Source organism: Python bivittatus, unplaced genomic scaffold (genome assembly GCF_059951505.1).
Source record: "Python bivittatus isolate LINGU-HERP-01145 unplaced genomic scaffold, Pbiv_v1 ctg000840_np1212, whole genome shotgun sequence".
Classification (NCBI taxonomy): domain Eukaryota; kingdom Metazoa; phylum Chordata; class Lepidosauria; order Squamata; family Pythonidae; genus Python; species Python bivittatus.
Window position 1 is genome coordinate 41,487,831 of NW_028277113.1, and position 19,007 is coordinate 41,506,837.

A 19,007-nucleotide genomic window follows, 5' to 3' on the forward strand; every position below is an offset into this window, starting at 1 on the left:
TTAATTTTTCTACAGGAAACCACAGTCCAAGTTTGTATATATAGTCTCAAATCACCAAGTATACTATAACAAATCAGTCCAAGTTTCCTTAAAAAGCAGGCTTTGGTATAAACCAGCAGGCCAACTATTGCTGAACTTCAATTACCAGCATCTTTTAGTATGGCCCATGCCTGCTGGGGCTGCTGTTGTAGTTCAGCAGTATCCAGAAAGTCACCCATTCCCAGCTTTGCTATAGCTCTTGAGAGCTGTATATATTCAACCATATCTTATTGCCATTATTTACCTGTAAGGGATGCTCAGACAGTCCTTCCAGCACTCTATTACTGTCTTGATTATTTCTAGGTTATGTCTAAACACTGCTCTTTTCTGATGAAACACATTTTTCATTAGGAACTCTAACAACCTGTTTGCCAAGACTTCATCCTTAATGTTTCCCTAATATGAAGGAATTAGAAAAAAAGCATATTGCAGATATTCACGTACAAAAGTATACTCATTTATTTCGTATAGGACACTTTTGTGCCATTACTCAGTGCTCAAAATGAAAGGGTGTGAAGTTCATTTAACATGATTAATAATCTCTTGTAAATGTGAACAAGTACTCATCCTGCAACACAATAATAGTACATGTCAAACAATAGAAAGGTGTGTGTTTCCTCTTTGCTTATAAAATGACAAAACGTATGTTACCTTAAACATATTATATTCAAGCTTGCCGAGTTTTCCCCTTGTTAGGACTAACAAATATTCAGAAAAGACAGCTTATCATGAGAACCTTGGCACTGTGTTAAAATATATGTACTAAAGTGCTGGTTCTCAAGCTGCAGTATAAATCAACTACCCTGGCACAAGATTCAAGACAGACAAAACACACATACACACACACACCATTGCTTTGCAACACTCAGTTTTGGCATCTACAGACACAAAGGTTACAGGGGAAAGGGCTTGCTGAAAGCTTTTGAGATTACACTGCAGGTCAGTTGTAGCCCTACAGCTGCAGTTGTCCACTCCTAATCTAAATAGATATTAACCCCAAGGCTACAATTTTGACCCTATTTGGAACTGCTTTTCATATATATACAGAAAAAGAGAATAAATACCTGAGCCTGTATCAATGTCAAGTTAATGAATATAATGCTAATTAACATGAAGTAGCCCATGTTCAAAATCTCAAAAGCCTTCTGCAAATCCTCCTTCCTGCAGTCTTTTCAGAAAACAGTCATGAACAGCATGGTTCCACACTCCATCTACCTTTTCCTCATCCATCAGTGGCAGCCAACCTCCAACTGATTATCCTGGTAAGAATCAGATGTCTGGTAATATTTTTTCCAACTAATATATTTTATTTAAAAACATAAGCTTTTGTGAGCTCTAGCTCATTTCATCAGATGCAGAGTGGCACCTTTTAATAAAATGTGTTATTAACATGTGCTACCAGATTCTGATTTTTTTGCCACCATAGACTAACATGGCTCTCCTCCAACAATGTCTAGTAAAAATGTGGCTCTCACCCGAAAAATGGTCAGCCACTGATGTAGGTAGGGCTAAATTAAGATACTGCTTTAAGGTCAGATCAATACATAAATATGTGCATGTTTATTCATATACATTTTTTTTGTGCCCTTGAGTCAGTTTTTGATTCCTGGTGAATGCCTGGACTAGTCCCTGCAGTTTTCTTGGCAAGATTTTGGAAGTGGTTTGCCATTGCCTCCTTGTTAGGGCTGAAAGAGAGTGACTGGCCCAAGACCATTCAGCTGGCTTTGTGTCTAAGGCAGGACTACAACTCACAGTCTCCTGATTTCTAGCCTGATGCCTCAACCGCTACATCAAACCAGCTCTCTATTTATATACATACAAATGTCCCAATATTATTTTGGGAAGACCCTTCTCAGTTCTTAAGAACTATGGCTATGACAAAAATACAAAAAAGAAGATCACAGGGAAGAGAAAGGAAAAAAAATCAAGTCTTTGAGCTAACGATTATTTGCTGGTAGAAAGTATCACATGTAAATCTATAAAATAAATTTGGCATATATATTTTGCTTTCAAATTAAAACTATGGAACTGTAATATAACTAGAACTAAAGTTTCTGTTACGTTTTAACTTGTATAGTTATTATGAATTATTTTGTTTCTGAAGGCCTTAAAATTGAGCTTGAAGCTCATTTGTTGCATTCCTATTTCCTATTTTAAAAGCAGCTGATGTAGCCAATTTATCTAAATGCAGCTTATACAATATCAAATATAATTATATTGTCAAATGAGGAATACACATATCTGAAGGCTCACAACACTATTAAGAATTAACTGTACCATTAAAAGGATGATCACATATTGTATGCTGATTAATTTTTCAAGAGCAGAAGAACATTGTCATGTCAGCAATACAAGACTACTCAGGACAGCGTTAAGTTTTCATTTATAATATACATTCTCAGAATATGCTCACTATATTATCTCATCAGAATACTGCTGCAAAGGCATTTAACATCTTCCAGTGGTACATAAATTACCAGAGACTTTCCTATTAAGAACAGATGCATTTTGCTCTTCCTAAATTTGCCTTTCTTAATGGTAAGCAGCCAGCCAGATGATGTAGTACTTAGGGGCACTGGATGCGAAGCCAGAAGACTGGGAATTCTGGCCAGCTGGGTGACTTTGGACCAGTCATTGTCTCTTGGCCCTAGAAAGAAGGCAAGTGCAAAGCACTTCTGAAAACGTTGCCAAGAAAACCGCAAAGCATCTCCATGCAGTTGCCAGGAATCAAGACTGACTTGAAGGCAGCCAAAAAAGAAAAAAAAGGGCAGTACGTATATATGTCCACCTTATTATAACCAAATACTACATTTCTTACTTTAGGAGTTGCCACACTAGTCCATGAAAGCAGGGTGACCACTATCTCCACCACCATGTAATGAATTCCTTCTCCTCCATTATCTCCAGAAACAACCAGCTGCAGTAAAGGACCCAGCCACCACTTTGCATATGGCTGGAAAACCTAGAGGAGAAAAATACAAGGTTGCCATTCTAGAATCTGTTGCACATTATTTTTTACGTCTAACCAAATTAAATTATTATTTAAAGGGTAACCACATTTCATGCCTTGGCAACAACAGTATCTAAGCAGCCATGTTACATAACACATTAATGGTTCAACCTCTGATTTATATTCATAATGAATATAAGAGTTATATCAATTGAATCCCTCTATTAACACGCATCAGTGAAAGGCCACCCACAATAGTATAAAATATAAAAATATAAAATAAAATACCAAAAAAAAGGTTTACATCATCTCTCCTGAACCTTCAGGTTGTACCCAAAATGTGATGGAATGGAATTATGAAGGCCAAGCTCAGGGAGATAAACATTTTCTTAGCTCACCAGAACCACGTGGGAAGAACAAGAGGATGAGACTGGCACCTCCCTGAGGAATTCACACTGTTGTGGCTGGAGGACTTTGGGAACTGGGGTTTTAGTCTGGGAAGATTGATGTCAGGCCTAGCCCAAGGAACTCCAAGAGACAATGCCAATTCAGTCCAGCTATGTTTATTAGCTACAACCCCTAGCAAGAATCTTCCCAGACTAAAACCTCAGTTCCCAAAGTCCTCCAGCCACAACAGTGTGAATTCCTCAGGGAGGTGCCAGTCTCATCCTCTTGTTACTCCCACGCAGTCCTGGTGAGCTAAGAAAATGTTTATCTCCCTGAGCTTGGCCTTCATAATTCCATTCCATCACACAAAAAGTGTCCAATAAATTTGATTTACTGCTTTTAAAACTACCATTCTTAAACTAATGTTATCCAGCACAACACGTTACGTTCAAATTATAGTTGGATAGAGGGAGTGGGATAAATTAATCATCACAGGTGAGAGAGTATTGCAGTCTACCAGGATACCCACTAAGATCATGAGAATGTCCTTGTACTCTTATTTCATGAACAGCTAACCAAATTGTGTAATAAATTCAGTTGTAAAACCAAGACTGCTCACAAAGCTACCAACCAAACTGTATGGATAGTCACTTTCTGTCTAGAAGAGATGTTATTTTGCCAAAAAATTATCATTCCTTGCTCCCAGCTAGTTCTGGAGACTTGTTAAAACGTAACTGGAAGGACTTGATCCTAAGCAACGGCACAAGGATTGAGTGATGTTAAGTTATTTTACACCCTTGTTTGTTTACAGTCAAAATGTATACATGGTAGTAAAACTAAATATAACCACAGTTTGCTCATATGAATCATACATGAATCCACCTCATGTAGGAGAGACTAGCTGCATCTATTATGTATTAATTGCTCAAGAAACCAGCTGGGAATCTATGCTTACTTAGGAAATTAATGTATTTCAACAAACTGCCAAAAAACAAATAAAATGAAGAGTCAGACATTATTTGATATTGTTATGCCTATATATACTTTGAACTTTTGTCACTTTTGGTAACACTTGAAAAGCATGTTCACAAACAGAATGTTCTGCTGCCTCCATTTAATAAAAACACTGGAAAGATTATTACAGGTAGTCCTCACTTACCGACTGCCTTATTTAGCGATCACTTGAAGTTATAATGGTTGGAGAAAAACAGCTTTGCGACCAATCCTCGCTTTTACAGCCATTGCAACATCCCACGGTCACAAGATCACCATTTGGGCATTTCACAACTGGTGCACATTTACGACTGTCACAGCATCCCGCAGTCACATGACTGCATTTGCAAGCTTCACAACCAGCTTCCAGCAGGCAGAATTAGTGGAGAATGTGGAAGTGAAATTGCAAGTTGCGGTCATGTGATGTCTCGCTTAACAACCGCAGTGATTTGCTTAACAATGGAAGCAGAAATGATGTAGATCTGGTGTGGTAATGTGATATCTCGCTTAATGACCACGGTGCTTAGTGACAGATTGTGGTTGGTGAGGACTAACTGTAAAGCCTGGAGATTATTCTAATCTCAATATCAGATTACCCTACTATTCCAAAGGGATGCAAGTACGCCAACTATATATGACAACACTTTTCTCTATCATAAAAAAGGACTTACTTCCTCTGTATTCACAATGAGTTTTGCTACAAAGAGGCGAATATTTAGAGGTACAGTAGAATTTCCCAGCTTGCTGTGCAAAAACTTCATCCATGGAGGAAGTTCTTGTGAATCTGTATCCTGAATACCCAAAACATTACAAATCCATAAGTATGAAAGCATACTTATTACAAATTAGTTAAACTGAAAGTGATATATGCCAATTCCACAGAGCTATAATGGAATACTCACTTTTCCTACCACAGGTGTGATGTTATTTCTATGCATATGTTTCAGCAGGGTTGTCATAGAAGCCATACACTCGTGCTGATTGAGCTCATCCATTTCCAATTCCATCACATCATCTGGAACCACAGTATCTGTAATCTCCTTTTAGAATAATAATTAATTTCAATGTTGTCCTTACCCCTCATTTCTCTTCAGATTTTCCCTATAATAAGAGTTCCTATAAGAATGTATTATTATATCCTGTTATTTCAGGATGGTTTATCAGGGAAAGCTTGTCATTTCTCAAAGTCATTTACATATTCTTGTAGCTCTAGTTTTTAATAGAATATGTTGGCAAGAGATTTGTTTAAAATATGAGCTGGGTATGAAATATTATCTGTTCGATATTCCATGTGCTAATCTCCCACTTCAATCAGGTCTCCAACCATTACATATGAAGGACTATAACACCAGCATGATAGCTGCACAAGGTCACTGATTCATAATACTGATATGGTAGCTGGCTCAGTTTAAACCAGGGGTTCCTAAACCTTTTGCCATCACACCTCCCTTTAGTGTAATCTTAATGTACACACCTCCCCTAAAAATCCAAACACCAAAATGAGCACAAGTGAACAATGAAAACAATGAACCTTTGGGAAAGGTGGATTTATTGTAACAATATAACTAAAAGGTTTTCCACATCTCCCCTGGACTCTGTACCTCCCCAAGGGAGGTACACCTCACAATTGGGGAAACCCTGGTTTAAACAAAGCAAAAGTTGCCTGTTTATCACACACCTAATTTATTATTTCCATTTATGTTCTGAGTAACATTCCAATTAGTATATTCATTCCAATTTCCATGGTCTGCACAAGTATTTGAGTTCCATTATTTGATTTAGCCCATCTTATGAAGTCTGAGCAATATATTCAAAAAAACTAAAAGCTTTTATATATGGAGCAAAATTATTCTTACTGGAAAGTTGGCAACAATTTTGTACAATGTGCAGTAAAACAATAAAGCATAATAAACTTTCAAACTGTCAAATTTGCCTGAAGTAGAAAATTGTGATCCCGCGCACATCTCTGACCCCTGCCTTTCTCCCCATAAGGTATTCAAGGCAGCTATTATTAAAATCAAGCTTAATTAGACAACCTATTTAATGTTAAGCTATTCATGCCTATCTATTCTGCCTCTGAGATACTAATGTTGAAACATTCCTATAATTTTCACAGTTGAAATTTGTCATTTAGATTTAAGCAAGCATAGACATATTTGTGACATGGATATGGTAATATGCCTAGTGACTTATGGAATTAATTTTTGCTCAAAAGAAGATAATGTCTAATGGGAAAACAGTGTTGCTGTTAGACCACAGTTACATCACTAGAATTCTAATAATGTATGATTTTTAAACCTTTAGAAAATTTGAAAGGCTATCTAAAGCAGTTATTCATTTGGGCTGAAAAATAGTATAGTTAAGGTATATACTTACACATATATAAGTTAAAATACCTTATTCCTGAAGTGGGAATCAGAACTGGTAGGACCTTCAGAGCTGTATGAAAAACTCTGTATTCCAGTTGAGAAATCAAACTGGCTCATTTCTTCACTTAAACTGCTGTCTACCATATATGATGCAGATGCTAAATAGCGTGGTTCAGCTAGAAGGAAAATAGTCCGGCTGAAATAAGTAAGAAGCTGCCCAATAAAAATCATGGGAGTAGTTGAAAAGACCTTTTTGTATGTTTCCAATAAATAATGCTAATTAAAATTAATTTTATATATCTGGTATCTGTCATTCAGTGTCTTATGTAAATGAAGAGAGATTGGATTTCTCCCTCACTTTAACAAACTCTCCAACAGTTCCATTTGGCTTACTGTTATTCACATTTCATGCAACTGATAATTAAAAAAATGTGCAGAAAAGTATATTCAAACTTAATGTCTAAACTTTAAGCACCTAGTCTAACTAAATTTACAAGGGCTTAAATTAGTAATAACTAACTAGTTTTTAAGAAAACAAAGTATAATTATTGCAGTCTGATACATTTCCCTCTAGTTTTATTTGTTAAGGTTTCTGCCAACCATAACTGAATTATCCATCAGCTATACTCAGAATCCCATCCAATATAAATATAAATATAAATATAAATATAAATATAAATATAAATATAAATATAAATGCAGTTCTAGTTCTCTTTCCTGGCTTGACCATTAAATTGCATTTCTCTCTCAATTAAAAAAAAATACTTATTTTCTTAGTTAAACACTAAGTCATGATGTGATGAGGGAGTTGGTTTTCAGCTGGCTTGTTGCAGACCTGATGCTGCTTAGGGCTGAGAGGGAGTGTCAGACCTTTGAAATGAGGATTAGAACCTGGGTCTCCCCCACACCTAATCCAGCACCTTAACCACTATACCACACTTGCTCTCTAGATTACTTTTGCTTATTTCTGCTTTCAAAGCATATGTGTGTTCATGCTCGACACAGAATAAGTTAGTCACCATCAGTTCATCCTTTTTGTAGAAATAGCGCATACCTGAATCCCCACTCATTGCTTGTCTGGCTTCTTTCCTAATAGATATGTACTGTTTTTTCCTTTCCAGAGGAACCTAGAAAATACAAAAAGATTTCAAATATGATCTAGCGTGATTGCCGCTTAATTACAAATTTAATATAATTGTTTACAGACTTTCTAAATAAGCCAAGAAAAATATAACAAAGAATCCTGTGGCATCTTAAAGACTAACAAATGTGAGAGATGACCAAGGCATGAGTTTTTGTAGCTTACTGCCCACTTTGATTCTAGGCACCTGGCTTTGGAGAGGCATGCTGGAAGTCACGCTCCAAAAAGTAGAGAGTCTGGTTAGATAAAATTAGGTTTCATTTACCTAATGGAGAGGTTACACTCCACTTTTAATTTGATTTTTTCTTTTTGTCACATTAAAAAAGACAATTTGGTAACAAACTTTGGGAGAGCTACATAATCACCATGGGGCCTAAAACTGTGAATCAATACTGTAAGAATTCTCCTACATATTCATGTTCTTTAAGATAAGACAAGTTTAGATTCCACCATGCCAAGAATGAGCTTGGGATTCACTGTTATCATTATTAAGCGGGTCAAGAGAACAGGAGCCAACAGAAAGACCTAGGCTAAAATTTGCCAAAGGACAGAATCCATACATGCTACTATAGATCTATATAAGACTACTAACTCAACGAGGTATGCTTTGATACTTGTCTTCTGTAGTTTTGCTAGACACCTTAAGCTAAATGTAGAGCTTTTATAACTGGAAGATGTTCTCTAAATAACCTTATCTGGGAATGCTAAATTCTTGTATTATCTTTACCACATTCCATTATCATGCTAGATAAACATGATTACAATTTTCAGAAAAATGCAAGAAATAGGATTTCTTACCTCAATCTCTATGGGAAATGAATAACGGTGCTGTAAATCCAACAAGTTTTCAAAAATAAGCAGATTCTGTAGAACAAAAGCAAATTGTAATGTGATCACCATGCTATACATTTACTTTATCACAAACATTTATTTATTCAATATATATTGCCACTGCTCAACATGCAACTCAGGGAAGTGTACATAATTAAAAGAAGACAATACTACACATATAAATAAATATAAAAATACAATACAACACAGCATATTATGCCAAAGGCAGTTCAAACACCAAAGCCAATTACTCAAGACTGGCTCACAAGACCACTTGATTCAATGCCTGGGGGAAACCAGGTCTTTTTTAAAGTCAGACAGAGCCAGGACCAGCTCCATCTTGGGAAATGGTATTCCACAGGGCAGGTGTGGCAACAGGGAAAGAACATTTCCTGGATCTCACCAGATGACACAGCTTAAGTGATGGGAACATGCCAACTCTATCAGAACTTATTGGACAGGCAGAGGTAACTGGAGACAAGCAGTAGTGGTGTTACATAGGCATACCAAGGTGCACCCATAACTTCCACACTGCTGCACTCTGGACCAGTTGTAGCTTCTGAATGTTCTTCAAGGGCACCTCTATATAGAGTGCACTGCAGTATTCCAAGTGAGAGATGACCAAGGTATGAGTGAGCATAAGGCTTCTTAATTCAGGAATGGGTACAGTTGGTACACATGAAGGATTTGTGGTAAGACCCTGTGAGCCATGGCTGACACCAGGATGAGTCTAGGAGGACCCCCAAATTGCTCACCAAATCTGTCTGGAGCAGCGAGACCTCATCCAGAATGAATGATGGAGAAAAACTCTGGATTCACGAAGCCTCAAAATCCAAGGTCGTTTGGTTTTGCTAGGGTTAAGTCTGATTCAGTTCCTCCTCATCCAGTTCCCCCATAGCACCTTGGTGGCATCACTTGGGCAAGCAAGGACTGAGATGTACAATTGTCTATCATCAGGGCACTGATATCTAACCCTATGTAAGAGATGACCTCCGCAAGCAGCCTCATTTAGACTTTAAAAGGAGTGGGAGGAGGAATTTAGCCATGAGACCCTCCACAGAGCAAGAATTGAGGACAAGGGTCACTATCAACAATGACTGGAACCAATCTTGGAGAAAGGAGGAGAACCACTGCAACACCATGATTCCCATTCCCAAAGCCCCCAAATCAGCCCGGTAGGATACCATGATCAATGGTATCAAAGCAGCATATGTTACATTTTGTATTTATTTAATTTATAAAATCAAATAAATATATATTTTGTCTTTCAAGAGGACAAGGTGCTTTACATGAGATCTATCTTCATTGTTTCCCCACGAGAACAACCTGGTGAGGTGGTTGGCCTGAGAAAGAACGAGGAGCCCCAAGTCATCACACAGTTTTCATAGCTAAGGTTAGACTTCAATTTCGGTCTTCTTGGTCTCAGCCCACACTTAGCTACTATATCACACTAGTCATGTGTCCCAAAGTTAATTAAAATTTTACATCATGCAAATGTCAATACAAAACATTTAAATCTTATTGATGGCTTCTATTTGAATCCACACTTCTCAGTTTGAGAAGCAGGCATCCCTTGGTGCTATAAACTCACATAAAATGCTCTAATCCCCCAATTGATCTAGTTCACCTGATTTAGATATTTGCATGTCTTAAACAGGGAAAATTCCTCTACCTGTTGATAAGCATAATTTTGCTACTAGAAGCCTGTACTAGAAGATACAGGTGATGGCACTAATCCACACAAATTGCATTAATTTCATCTTGGTATCAATTTATTTATTTATTCATTTTATTTATTTATATAGCTGCCCATCCCAACTGCATGACTCTGGGTGGCTTACAGCAGTTTAAAAACTACAAAAAGCAATACACTCAAGCCACATAAAAGCCTATACAGGCAGTCCCCAGTTTAAGAACAAGTGCCGTTCCCAAGGTCTGTCCTTAACTTGAATGTGTATGTAAGCCAGAACAGTATTATTGTATAATACTGTATAAGTAGTATTGTGTAATTAACTCAAACCATTGTGTATTTATGGCTGGTGTGGGTCTTCTGGACTGTGTGGCCGTGTTCTGGAAGTTTTGTTTCCTAACGTTTCGCCAGCATCTGTGACTGGCATTTTCAGAGGGCAGGAGCACAGACAGGAGCAGTTCTCTCTGTGTCCAGCTGCTCCTGTCTCTGCTCCTGCCTCTGATGCTGGTGAAACGTTAGGAAACAAAACTTCCAGAACACGGCCACACAGCCCGGAAGACCCACACCAGCCATCATATTCTGGGAGTGAAAGCCTTTGACAATGCATTGTGTACAGTGGTACCTCTACTTACGAACTTAATCTGTTCCATGACTCTGATCGCAAGTCGAGTTGGTTGCAAGTCGAAGTAAATTTTCCCATAAGGTTCAATGTAATTACCATTAATCCGTTCCGGCGTTGGCGGACCATGCGTCAAGGGTGGAAAAATGGCCGCTAACCACACGGCAGGGTGGAAAAAATGGCCGTGGACCACGTGTCAGGGGCAGAAAAACAGCCGCGGACCACGTGGCACGGGCGGAAAAATGGCCGTGGACCACGTGGAACGGGCGGGAAATGGCCACAGACCACGTGGCATGGGCGGAAAAATGGCCGCGGACCATGTGGAACGGGCGGAAAATGGCTCGTAAGTCGAGGCGAATTCGTAAGTAGAGGTAAATTTTTGGGGCCGGAGCTGATCGTATCTCGAAAATTTCGTAAGTAGGGGCGTTCGTAAGTAGAGGTACCACTGTATTTAACTTGAATCATTGTGTATTTAACATGAATTTTGCTACAATAGGCTCCGTTCTTAACTATGGGTCGCCCTTAGAACGGGTGTTCTTAACCTGGGGACTACCTGTAAAACCAATACAAATTAAATTAACAAAATCCAAAGGCAGGGTCTAAAAACTCTCAATACAGTCAACATAACCACTGTATGGGCTGCTGACCACCATTCTACAACGAAATTTCATCTTGGAACTAGTATCTGTTTACTAGTACATACTTTGTCTGGTTTTTCGGTGAACAGAAAACCTTGATAGAATTTACTTTCATTGAAGACACAGCTGATAACAGCAATGGCACAATTATATGCAGCACAATGAAACTGTCTCCTCTTTTCCAACAACTGAGTTTCACCTGACATGTTTTCTGTAAAGGCATCATAACAGGACCTTGAAAGGAAGTTTAAAAAAAAAAAAGCAGACACTTTAAAGAAAATCATGTACACTCTTCCCAAATCTGCTACCCTGTAGATGTGTTAGGATTGAAATTCCCAATACATCTGAACAACAGCAGGGCTAATTTGCTGGACTAATACATACAGTGGGGCAAAAAAGTATTTAGTCAGCCACCAATTGTGCAAGTTCTCCCACTTAAAAAGATGAGAGAGGCCTGTAATTTTCATCATAGGTATACCTCAACTATGAGAGACAAAATGGGGGGGAAAATCCAGAAAATTACATTGTCTGATTTTTTAAAGAATTTATTTGCAAATCATGGTGGAAAATAAGTATTTGGTCAATATCAAAAGTTCATCTCAATACTTTGTTATATATCCTTTGTTGGCAATGACAGAGGTCAAACGTTTTCTGTAAGTCTTCACAAGGTTTTCACACACTGTTGCTGGTATTTTGGCCCATTCCTCCACGCAGATCTCCTCTAGAGCAGTGATGTTTTGGGGCTGTTGCTAGGCAACACGGACTTTCAACTCCCTCCAAAGGTTTTCCATGGGGTTGAGATCTGGGGACTGGCTAGGCCACTCCAGGACCTTGAAATGCTTCTTACGAAGCCACTCCTTCGTTGCCCGGGTGGTGTGTTTGGGATCATTGTCATGCTGAAAGACCCAGCCACGTTTCATCTTCAATACCCTTGCTGATGGAAGGAGGTGTTCACTCCAAATCTCACGATACATGGCCTCATTCATTCTTTCCTTTACACGGATCAGTCGTCCTGGTCCCTTTGCAGAAAAACAGCCCCAAAGCATGATGTTTCCACCCCCATGCTTCACAGTAGGTATGGTGTTCTTTGGATGCAACTCAGCATTCTCTCTCCTCCAAACACAACAAGTTGAGTTTAGACCAAAATGTTCTACTTTGGTTTCATCTGACCATATGACATTCTCCCAATCCTCTTCTGGATCATCCAAATGCTCTCTAGCAAACTTCAGACAGGCCCGGACATGTACTGGCTTAAGCAGGGGGACACGTCTGGCACTGCAGGATTTGAGTCCCTGGCGGCATAGTGTGTTACTGATGGTAGCCTTTGTTACTTTGGTCCCAGCTCTCTGCAGGTCATTCACTAGGTCCCCCGTGTGGTTCTGGGATTTTTGCTCACCGTTCTTGTGATCATTTTGACCCCACAGGGTGAGATCTTGCGTGGAGCCCCAGATCGAGGGAGATTATCAGTGGTCTTGTATGTCTTCCATTTTCTAATTATTGCTCCCACAGTTGATTTCTTCACACCAAGCTGCTTGCCTATTGCAGATTCAGTCTTCCCAGCCTGGTGCAGGTCTACAATTTTGTTTCTGGTGTCCTTCGACAGCTCTTTGGTCTTGGCCATAGTGGAGTTTGGAGTGTGACTGTTTGAGGTTGTGGACAGGTGTCTTTTATACTGATAACAAGGTCAAACAGGTGCCATTACTACAGGTAACGAGTGGAGGACAGAGCAGCCTCTTAAAGAAGTAGTTACAGGTCTGTGAGAGCCAGACATCTTGCTTGTTTGTAGGTGACCAAATACTTATTTTCCACCATGATTTGCAAATAAATTCTTTAAAAATCAGACAATGTGATTTTCTGGATTTTTTTTCTCATTTTGTCTCTCATAGTTGAGGTATACCTATAGAATTACAGGCCTCTCTCATCTTTTTAAGTGGGAGAATTTGCACAATTGGTGGCTGACTAAATACTTTTTTGCCCCACTGTAATACATTCCAGCAAATGCCAAACTGAAGCTGCACTCTATCTTTAGATCTGAGATCTACTTATTTATTTGGTTTATATGCTGCTACAATCAAAACTAACCCTCAGTTGCTTACACATCCTACTTATATAAATAAGGCTAAAAAATACAAAATCTAAAACATAAATAATATAAAGGACAAGGACAGAGGAAAATATAAAACTGTACATTCATGAGTCTCCAAATTACAAGGGGCAGCAGTTTGTAACTTTCTCATCCCCAGGGCCTTTTGAAAAAGCCACGTTTTGATGGCCTTTTTGAAATCCAGCAAGGGAGAGGCTATCTGGATCTTGGGGAATGCTATTCCAAAGAAATTAAAAACATGCAATTCCACTGTAACCTGAAATGTATATTTTACATATATAAAAATAAGTAATGCATAAATAGCTGTAAAGGCCAATAAACTGCTAATATTTCAAAATAATATTTACAATTGAAAGAACAGCCAAAAAATGCTAAACATTAATGAACAAAAAATCATTCAATTTATCTTGTGGCCTGAACAGGATATCTAACTAAGAAAATTTAAGAGGGAAACCAACGTATCTTCTTCTTTAAGATTTTGAGGATAAACTTTTGAGACTAACACAGAAATAAGCCTCTTAAACATTATGTGAATTATCTTCTAAATAAATAAGAGTTTAAGAGTTTATCATTATTAATAGTATAATATTGCTCCCTCGTGTAGCTACCATGACTCTTTTAAGGCAGTATCTCAAAATATTATTTTACTGACTGTGATAATCAAATTAATTATTGGCAACATTGGTTTAAAGCATAAATGAACAATTCTTACTTTATAAGTGTTTTTGTAAGTTCATTCCCCTCTATGTGGGTAGAGCGCTGAAAAGCTTGGTTAATTCTGGAATCTTTAGAATATACTTCTTCTTTGGAAAGACGGGAGTACGTAACTTCTAGAATCTTGTAATAACTTATTTTTTTGATTAGTTGCATTTCAAAAGCAGTTTCATTTGACTGGAAAAATACATTAATGAAACAGAGTATCAAAGGAGCTTCATATATAAATACATCTTTTATTTTTGAAAAGATTAATATACAGTGGAACCTCGGGTTACGAACGGTTCTGTTAACGAACTTTTCGGGTTATGACCAGCTCCGGCCGCAAAATTTTGCCTCGGTTTGCGAATTCCGCCTCAGGGTACGAACAGGATACACGGCCATTTTCCTTCCCATGACACGGTCCGCGGCCATTTTTCCGCCCCTGACACGTGGTCCGCGGCCATTTTCCGCCCGACACGTGGTCCGCAGCCATTTTCCGCCCCTGACACGTGGTCCGTGGCCATTTTCCGCCCCTGACACGTGGTCCGTGGCCATTTTCCGCCCCTGACACGTGGTCGTAGGGAGGGGGACTCTCCCTCCAAGCGATAGCCGCCTCCCTGTCCTCCACGCCAGAACGGATTAACGGTAATTACATTGAACCTTATGGGGAAATTTGCTTCGGGTTGCGACCAATTCGGGCTGCGACCAGAGTCATGGAACGAATTAAGTTCGTAACCCGAGGTACCACTGTAATGATTTAGTAATAATTCAACCTTTACCTTCGTAAACCTGGACTTCAGTGTATCCATTGCCTCTGTGATAATCTTACTTAAAAATTCTTTCAGTGCATCTAAGCTGCAGTGAAGCAACAGTATGAGAAGACATCGATCTACATAGGCTTGCTGGGTTGTATTTGAAAGAAGGGTTTCACTCTGGAACATTTGGTGCACGGTATCCAACAACAGTGTTTGCCTTTCACAGCTGCCCCTAAACACCACAGTAAATTTAAGTATGATCTTCAGCCACATTCCTACTTATAAATTATATGCCATCCACAATCTTTCAGAGAATTCTTTCTAAAGCAATGACTCATTTAAGTCATAATGAAATAGACACATATTTTTAAGGCAAATATAACTTAACTGATGCTACAAACCATCATTCATACACACACACACACACACATATATATACACACACACACGCACACATATATACATACACACACATATGACATATCTCCAGCTAAATGTCACAACCACAAGCCACATCACTGCTATGAAGAAATAATGTTTTCTGTTTTCTCCAGTATGAGCATCTCTGATAGCAAAGCCAAATGAAAATACACATAAACATACACACACAAAATATATATAACGATTTCAGTGAGCACCCTTACCATAGCAGGCATCATTACAAATTTTAAGCCTAACATATTACTGAACTCTTGTTATTTAATCATATTGTTAATAAAATCTGATTAAAAAAGTAAGTTTTACTGATTACCTTCTGGCAATTCTTTTGAAGCTGATCTTGAATAATTCCTCCATTATATGTTTATGGTCCCTACAAAGAATTTTTGTTATCAACTCCAATAATGTAGAGTTCTGGGATAGTTCTAGTGCATCTAAAAACTAAAATATAAAAGAACAATTGTGTAGTTAGGAAATATGGTACAGGAACTTAGTAAAGAGTGTATAGCTTTGTGTTCCAAACTTTCTCTGAAACCAGTATGAGGCAGTAAGTCATCAACGTAACAGCTCTTTTTTTAAAAAAATGGAAGAGAATAAAAATTTATTCCAATAACCATACAATAATCTGTTATCAATAACTATACAATAATCTATATATATTCATTCATAACTTCATTTGCAAAAAGGTAGAGCGCCTACAATACAGACAATTAAAAGAAAAAAAATCAGAGATAGGACTATATTTCCATATATTAAAATGTACTCTTAGAGTTATATACAGAAATTCATTTTTGTTTCACGTATATTTCATAAAGCATTTATTTATTTGGACGCCTATCTCACTACGGCAACTGTGGGCGCTAACAGCATTTAAAATTAAAATACAAACATGAAAGCCCTTAAAAAATAAGGTTTTTAGAATTTTAAGATTATGTCAACTGACAATTTTGATTCCTGAAAGTATAAAAATATTTAAGAATTACACATGTAAATCTAAGTAAGTTTTTAAATTACAAAATCTTATTAGAAATGAAGATATACATTAAAATGAAAACAAAAATCCCTTCTCGGTATAACAGTCACATAGTGAGTTTGTTCCTACAGTTTAGTACATAGATTTGTTTGCTTTATTTCAGTTTGGACTTAGCGTTAGTAATATGGTAGAAATACATAAACTATATAAGAAGTCATTATAGATTTTTTTCACTTACTTTTTTTATGCAATCCACATAGTTATTGTACCTTAAAGTTCCCTTAGGAAACTCATCTGATCTCAAAGGGAAATTAAGTGCTACAAGTTGATCAAGTGCATGTTTAAGGCTATGAAGTCCTTCTCCAACAAGATTAGTGAAGAATGGTAGAATAATAATTGCTTGACTCTGAAATATATACAATTTACAATGTTTCATGTTAAATCTAAAATTCTCCTTTCTTTCAAGAAGCTTTGATGGAAAAAATAATACACCAAGAACAAGATAGGAGTGGTAAATTCTGTTCTGATTAAGATTAACCAGTTTTCACACTGAAAATCTGAAAATGTTTTATTTCGACTCTGGTTAATTACAAATTTTGGATAGCATTTGGACTAGTGTAAACTATAAGCAAAGTTAAGATTGAATGGGGGAGACAAGGTATAGAAGGGGCAAGCTACCCCAATATCCTTGCTCAGATGTAACAAACAATAGTTTGTTATCTCTAGCTGGCTTGTATGTTTGACCATTATCCACACAAACCAACCATAACCTGAAACTGCCATCAACCTTAGCTTCAGTTAACTGTAGAGTCTGTTGCTTGTTCCAAAACTAGTATTCTTACTTATTTGTTAAGTGCTGAGAAACCTAGATTACAAAGGAGGGTTGGAACCACTCATACGGTTAAGACAGACTCTTGCTGATACTTCCACAGAAATCTTCAACCCTGTTATTTCTGTCTGACGATCAGAAGTTTTTCTCATTTTCTTCCCTACTGAGAATGCATTCCTTTCAGTACATCTACCCAACAACAGTAATTATATGGGGTTTGGCTTCATGTACTCACAAAAATCCTCAGTACAGATATCCACATTAATATCTATCCTTAAATGTTGATATTGGCACAACTTCCATGAGGCAGTAATTCTTACTCAGACCTACCCAGGATCATTAAGAGTTGGGTGGCACATAAGTTTAAATAATAATAATAATCATAATAATCATAATAATAGTAGTAATTCTCACTGCAGTTCAAGTTGTGATTTTTTCTAGTTAATCACACATTTGAATAAAGCTAAATGGCCACTGCACGCAACACATTCTTTGCAAATACTTCAGATTCTTTGCTAACATTAATACACAACATACACAATGAACTTACCTTGAGATTTAGACCCAACTTCTGGTCAGTAAGTAGACTTGTGTATGTATTAAAAACATGGGAAAATGCCTCATGATGAGTAAATGACACTGAAGAGTCAATCTGGAAAACAAAATGAAATGAATGTTGAACTGACAAAAATATATTTATCAGAATAGTTATCTGATAGTATGCCACAACATTTTCTAAAATAAATGTTGAAAAATATTTTGTTTTTGTTTTATTTTTATGCGTGTGTGTGTGTGTGTGTGTGTGTGTATGTATATATATATATATATATATAAATAAACTGAAAGTAAATCTATATTAAGGAAAGTCTGTATTACCTGCCCATTCAATACTTTTGAATGCAGAGCCCTTAAGAACTCTCACATCAATAACATTAACAAATGCAAAAAACAGCAGCATAATGCCTGTTCAAATCAAAGCATTCTTTCAAAGGAATAATATTTTATCATAATCTAATTTCCTATTAATCCCAACACTAAATGTATGCAGACAAGTGAATAACAAACAGTCTCAATCATACAAAGAGGTTTAGTACTATGAACAATCTGATGCAAGATTTGAGCCATTTTTGTTCACAGTGCAGGAAATGTTGGCAATTTCAATTGTGTAATATCCATCGTATAAATACAGTTAATATGAGGAGAGATGCTGCAATATTTATAGAAGTGCAATAATTATGGGGCCATGTCCCATACATTTTGAGATGCTTGGAAAGGGGGACTGAAGACCAACATGCTGCAGCCATGATAATACAGAAACTTATACAAAGATGTGAAAATAAATGTACATCCAATACTTCTGAACACATTGAACTTCTTTACCCTTTTCAAGCACTCAGGATTCTGCCAAGGTATCCTGATATAGCTACAGTCTTACCTGGATAACACAAATAAGCTCAGTTTTCAAGTGTTCTCAGCCTAGGCCACTACATTAACCTCTATGATTAAGTGCTTTGCTAGGATGAGAGAGGCCTCTTTATCATGACTAGAAGCACAA

General features: G+C 37.4%; 1 protein-coding gene across 2 annotated transcripts in view; it reads right to left on the reverse strand.

The window, feature by feature from the left end:
- Positions 1-19,007, reverse strand: part of PRKDC (protein kinase, DNA-activated, catalytic subunit) — a 123,408-nt gene that overhangs the window by 54,297 nt on the left and 50,104 nt on the right. For both annotated transcript variants that reach the window (XM_088130628.1, XM_088130629.1), the window contains exons 38-50: positions 18,003-18,104; positions 16,862-17,029; positions 15,964-16,091; positions 15,237-15,444; positions 14,474-14,652; positions 11,723-11,891; positions 8,678-8,743; positions 7,793-7,865; positions 6,766-6,914; positions 5,272-5,409; positions 5,041-5,160; positions 2,858-3,001; positions 284-435 (exon numbers count right to left, since the gene is read on the reverse strand). In XM_088130628.1, coding sequence (XP_087986754.1) covers positions 284-435; positions 2,858-3,001; positions 5,041-5,160; positions 5,272-5,409; positions 6,766-6,914; positions 7,793-7,865; positions 8,678-8,743; positions 11,723-11,891; positions 14,474-14,652; positions 15,237-15,444; positions 15,964-16,091; positions 16,862-17,029; positions 18,003-18,104 — 1,796 coding nt within the window. The remainder of the gene's footprint in view (positions 1-283; positions 436-2,857; positions 3,002-5,040; positions 5,161-5,271; positions 5,410-6,765; positions 6,915-7,792; positions 7,866-8,677; positions 8,744-11,722; positions 11,892-14,473; positions 14,653-15,236; positions 15,445-15,963; positions 16,092-16,861; positions 17,030-18,002; positions 18,105-19,007) is intronic.